The 6,033-nt window shown below is 36.2% G+C and overlaps 1 protein-coding gene across 1 annotated transcript; it reads left to right on the top strand.

Moving 5' to 3' along the window:
- Positions 1-919: 919 nt before the first annotated feature.
- On the top strand, positions 920-5,622 carry LOC104899318 (uncharacterized). The gene is made up of 8 exons (XM_010686487.4): positions 920-1,210; positions 1,792-2,004; positions 2,095-2,286; positions 2,563-2,763; positions 3,150-3,230; positions 3,940-4,063; positions 4,533-4,625; positions 5,216-5,622. The coding sequence occupies exons 1-8, from the start codon at positions 1,106-1,108 to the stop codon at positions 5,284-5,286; spliced, it is 1,080 nt and encodes a 359-aa protein (XP_010684789.2). The 5' UTR covers positions 920-1,105; the 3' UTR covers positions 5,287-5,622.
- Positions 5,623-6,033: the final 411 nt, after the last annotated feature.

Below are 6,033 nucleotides of genomic sequence, written 5' to 3' on the forward strand. Positions count from 1 at the left end.
AAATTCACAACTCTATCATAAAAATTAAGAGCAGAGACTAACATATAATAATCGTTTAAAATAGAACAATATATCAGTATGATATAGATCAATGAATATAAGATCCACATACCTTAACAATGATGAATCGGTGTAACGAAAATAATGGTCGCTAATATAATGTATTGAACCAGTTTTCATTTCAGAAAATTAACTACCAAATTATCAAATAAATAAACAGATTGCGGCACAATAATTACGAAGTACAACTTTAATAAGAAGTTGGACGTAGTGTACATGAGAGCGCACAGATATGATTTAAATATTACAACAATACAAGACTCTGAACAAAGTGGAAAATTAATTATGCCACATAGGTTAACGTGATTAAACCAAGAAACGCTAAAGTTAATCGAGTTCTATGAGAAAAATTATCGTAGACCATAGATATATAGTGAATAATGTAGATCCAAAATCTAATTTAGAAGTAGAAAGAGATCAAAAAAACATGAGGCAATACATTAATACAAACTAATCCACCGAACAAAACATGCGGCAATACAAAACCATAGTCAAAATTTTATACAGTTCCTTTGTTTATAATAATTAAAATCCAACAAATAAGGGTAGTCGCTAATAACAAAAGTGATAAAACTTTACCTCAACGATATGATTTTCTTGGTTTCTTGTTTGCTCAGTCGGCTAGGGTTTGGTGCTGATAACGTGTTGTAAATAAACTGAAGAGAGAAGAGAGAAGAGAGAATCGTCTTGTATATCTTATTCCATGTAGTCCGGGGTATATATATATATAATACAATAGTTAGGGTTTGCTTGGAGAACAAAACCTTAGAATATCTCGGATATACTAACGGGGGTATAATGGGCATCCATATTATATTTCATAACAATTATAAAAAGTCATTTTATGAAAATTTTCCAAAATATCAACTCCGTTTCAAGGTGTTGCTAGGATTCTAGGAAGTTGAAAAACCCCACCTAAAATCTTGAAGCTCAACGTTATAGGGGCTGGCCGATTTCCCCTCTTTTGCAATCAGTTTCGCTATAGCACCCGCTGCTGTAGCTAATCCCTCACACACAAAAATTATAGCGGAACAGTAAAGCGAAAATGGCGTTGTGGTTGGACTCGGGTGCAGAACCCCAAACGGAAAAGGAGAAGCTTGATTTAGAGGCCATTGTTGCCCTCAAAGAGTCTGCTGCTTTTGAACTTAAGGTTTTCTCTCTCCTTCTATTTCACTTCCTCCTTTTACTAATTTCTATAATTCTACAATTTCATAACATTATTTTTCAGATTCTGCAAAGTTTAATGATTCAGCAGTACTTTGTTTCCTCTTGATTTATCTATTTAAAGTGGTGACCCAATTCATTTTATGCTTGCAAATTTATTGTTGAGCCATCTTTGTCTCTTTTCTTTGGAATTTAAATATTGTGTTGGGTTGATATTTTAGTGTTTATAGAACAAGCGAACAACTTTAGTGTTCATATTCAACTACTTGAGATATAGGACACTTGAACTTGCAGTTTTCCTCTATGCACAGCAAAGTTATCTGAATTTATTAAAGCTTATCTCATGAGGTGTTAGAAATTATTAGAACTTATATGAAGTTATTAGGCCTATAACTTATTATTGTTGTGAAAAGAGCGCACCTTTATTTTGCTGAAGACCAATGCTGAAGTTAATCACAAAGACCAATGTTTGTTTCTTAGTTACAACTTCTGGTCTTATCTTATGCCATGTTAGAAAGTTGGGAGTTTTTTCTGATTTTCTTTCTTTTTCTATGTTGGCTGTTCTAGGATCAGGGGAATGATTATGTTAAGAAGGGGAAGAAGCACTACAGAGATGCTTTAGATTGTTACACTAGAGCTATAAATCAGAAGGTTTTAAGTGAATCGGAGACATCGATTTTATATTCGAATAGAGCCCATGTAAATCTTTTGTTAGGGAATAACAGGCGCGCCCTTGAGGATGGGGAGCAGGCCATTAAGCTTTCTCCAACAAATATCAAGGTTTGTCATCCCCTTGTTATTTTGCTTGCAGGAATATTTTGCAGTTATTCTTCTTGTTGAAGCTATGACAATGTGTTTAATATATGATAGGGATTTTATCGTGCTGCTAAAGCATCGTTTGCTCTAGATTTGGTGAAAGAGGCTATATCATTTTGTGAACAAGGACTTGAACTATCTCCTGATAATGAAGAATTTAGAAAGCTAGTGAGGCTAGCTAGTGGCAAATTGGCAGAACGTGAGAAGCATGAGGCTGAAGTTTCTGATTCTTTGAATGGCGCTAAGGTATTTAGTTATATTTGTAAATGTTGTGGGGATTATGGTACCCATGTCCAACACGGGTACGTGTCCAAGTGTCCGACTCGGCTATATTTTGGAACTTTTGCAATTTTTTGGCCCAAACCGAATTGTCCAAGTATCCCACCCATGTCCGAGTGTTGAGGATCCGAGACGGGTACTTGAGGTTAAATGAAGAGTCCGAGCAACATAGTATTTATTGCTTTTGGAGACGGGGGTAATTTCTTTTGACAGATCTTGATCCAGTTGTCCTTGAATATGCAGGACCTTCTTTCTGCATTTGAAGATAGAGGATTGAAAATCGGTGCAGCAATGTACCGGGAACCCACTGGGATGAAGAAACCAGTTATAGACAAGAGCAAGATTCTTCATTGGCCTGTGCTTTTACTGTATCCAGAGGTCATGTCCAGTGATATAATTGAGGACTTCTGTGAGACAGACATGTTTACATCACACCTTGATATAATATCCTTTCTTGCACTCTTATCTTTGTTATTTTAATTTGTTTCTAGCTTTTTTTACACATTTGGTGCGTGATGGAATCCATAATAGTGTTTAGGATAAGTTCGTCATATTCAAGTCATGACATAGATATTTCTAGGAATATCTGAGGGCAGTTTGTTTGTTTCTATGACGGATGATGAACTATGTTATGACTTACCCTCCCCCCCTTGGCAAAAATAACAACAAGGGTAAATGCAAAGCTTTTACTTCAATTTCCATGTTCTTATATTCAATGGGGGAATTCTCCAGTAAGGAACCTCATAATTCTACTGATGATGCTTTCGTGTTTATTTTCGCAATTTATCTTTCTCTTTCCATATGTATGATAATGTCCTTAGCATAGAAACATGTTTTCAGAAAGTTGTCTGCCGCTGCCATGGGATAAAGAAAATGCATACACCCGTGAAAATATTGAATTGTACTTTGAGGTATTATGCCCTTCCTGCCACTCTTTGATTTCATTGCTGTCTGAGGGATATTCCAATAAGTTGGTTGGCTATATCTTGAACCTTTTTGGTTGTTTTGGTTGTATAGGCAAAGTTGGGTTGCATATTATTATCCTAAGTGTTTCTAAGCTTTTGAGATTGGATCAAGTGCATGCTGGTACCCCAATGAACTTTGCAATTAGTTGAAATAGGATGACCTTCTTTATCAGAGGATATTACTGTGCCATTAGAGCTTTTTGTTACCTAACAGCGATAAGTTTCTGGACTTCATCTTCCTAGACCTTGGCTAGTTCTCACTGCATTTTGTATATTGTGACGATTTTTTATCTTTAGTTTTAGATTGATGGATGAGATTTATGTTGTGAAAAGTAGCACTTAAGAGTTGCTATAAGCTTCTTATGCATAAACAAATTCTAGTATTGGGATATATAATTTTTGTTTTGGAACTTGGTGTGCTTGGGAATTGGTTGTAGAAAAATCAAAATTGTGCAGGACTGCGGCATGCAATGTGGCAACTTTAGTGATAAAATTCACTTGGATTAGTGGTTGGTCACTTGGTCTAGTATGCATGTCCCTGAATCCTACAAACTGACATGGTTTCCGGCCTATTTTTTTATTTATTTATTTATTTTTGTTTTTTCAAATATTCAATTCTAGAATACCACTGACTCATAAATTTGTAACTCTTTAGGTTGGCTCATCAGTTTGCTTGTCAAAGACAAAGATTCTGCATTATATTTTGGAAGGCACAGTAGGTGCTGGTGCAGTGAGCGTTAGTGAAGAAAAGGATCCTCCAAATTATGGGAACCCTGCAGGTAGTGTGTACTATTTACGTTATATTATCTGATAGTTTGATGGATGTATATACTTTCACGCACTTGATTAGCAGAAATGTTGATGGTTGTCGATTTACTTAGTGCCGGAGTACATCAGTTCAGCTCTCTAACTACGTATGGACTATTAGCTAGGACATGAATTACTTCTACTGTAATGTAATGGCGATTTAGGTTGCCATTTCAAGCTTCTTTCATTGAATTCCTTGCAGTTCCTTTGCAGTATACTCCTGTCATTTTCTTTGGGGCTTCAGTATACCCTCAGAAGCTGAATCTCCTCTCCCTCCCTAAATGTTCAATTTTTGCTTGTTTCTGATAAATCAAATATGTCAATGCTTGCGCGGTTGCTCCACAACTCTGATTTATAAATGATCTACTTTTACTTCTCACATTTCTTTGGAGGATACAGAAAGCTAATGCCAGCTATCTTCAATATGTGATTGTTTGCCAGGTAGAGACCCTTCCAAATGGGTGAAAATCAATGAGAAAAGGACACTTCATGATGTTCTGAAAGAACCAAATCATGTCATTCCTGGCATACCAGGTACATTCACTCTCTATCTGCTACTTCCCTGCTATATATGATTGTGGCATGGTCGAGGACCACTACCCTGTCTATTGTGATCCTGATCAATAGAAATGGCAATCAAAATAGTTGTCCTATCGGGAAAGGTAATATTACGTGTGTCAGTTTATAACTGGTTAGACAACTAATGGCATAATAGTTCTGGAGCACCTGATAATTTTTCGGTAGATACAAAAGCATTCAGAATTTAGAGAATAGGGTTTGGCGGGTCCTTTCGGGGGTGGAAAAGAAATTTCGAATAGGCTTCTGAAAAGCGAGGACGAATATCAAAAGGTAGCATTGCTGCGTTACAGGTGGTCTTTTGTCAGGCAGTATGATCAGACGTTTTTGGTCTTACCAATTAATATTTTGCGTATTTTTACTATCTATGTATTTTTGTATAAATTTCTTAATAGACTATCTTTTCATCTTTTTGTGTGCTCGTGTGTGTGTATAACTTCTGCTGCTTTTTGTGTAACTAATACTTCGTCTGAGCATCAAACATCTGAATCAAGAATTTGCGGAAAAAAAATTCTCTGCCCCAGCTAATTTAATGTTGATATATGCAGTTTTTTACGTTGTGTCGAAGAGCTCTACCTTCTACAACATATTTAAATCTGGCAAGTGGACACCCCCTTAGTTGCGGGTTGAAGATAGCAACTGAACTAGGTACCACTCCAATAATGTGCTTGAGTTTTGATGAGATATTGGCTGCATGCAAGGAATAAACCTATAGGAGAGGGGCATCTAGGGAAGTGCAAAAGAATTCTGTTATAGGAGTTTCTTGCATAAGTGGAGAGTTAGAGAATAAATGCTATAAATAGAGTAGTATACAGGGGAATCATGATGAATATTTTGGTGTTTCCTTTAGTTTTCGTTTGTGAGTGAGCAAGCCTCTGGAATTTTTGCGTTTATCTTATGCAATTTTCCAGTATAAGAATTCAGGTCATTTTCATTTATTAATCATCTTCACTAATCTGTCTAAGCTATGACAATTCGTAGCACTGCATTTCTGTTGCATGAACCATCATATCAATGGTTGCATGGCTCGAGACATGTTGAATGAAGATGATAAAATGCCAAGCCTGTTCTAGTGTGAATGTCATTATGTTTCTTAATGACCCCAAAGCTTATTGATACAAGAAAATGCTTGTTTTCTGGAATATGTTGTGTTTCCAAAAGTTCGTGAGAATGTACCCTAGACACCTTAGTGGAAGAATATTGCTTGTTTTCTTCTGGTTAATCCTCCATAAAGGCTGGCTTACAGTGGATATTTGGTTTGAGAGATGAAAGAGACACAATGCCTAATGGAGACTTGACCAATACAATGACGACCTACTGTAGGCATAAATATTTTATTATATGCCACATCACACATTTAATTGAC

This window comes from Beta vulgaris, chromosome 7 (genome assembly GCF_026745355.1).
Source record: "Beta vulgaris subsp. vulgaris cultivar EL10 chromosome 7, EL10.2, whole genome shotgun sequence".
NCBI classification, from domain to species: domain Eukaryota; kingdom Viridiplantae; phylum Streptophyta; class Magnoliopsida; order Caryophyllales; family Amaranthaceae; genus Beta; species Beta vulgaris.

Bases quoted from the DNA above. Each gene is read 5' to 3' on its own strand.
- LOC104899318 (XM_010686487.4), top strand. From the start codon at position 1,106: ATGGCGTTGTGGTTGGACTCGGGTGCAGAACCCCAAACGGAAAAGGAG. The intron at 2,005-2,094 runs GTTTGTCATCCC...AATATATGATAG, and splicing joins TTTCTCCAACAAATATCAAG to GGATTTTATCGTGCTGCTAA. The intron at 4,626-5,215 runs GTACATTCACTC...TGATATATGCAG, and splicing joins TGTCATTCCTGGCATACCAG to TTTTTTACGTTGTGTCGAAG.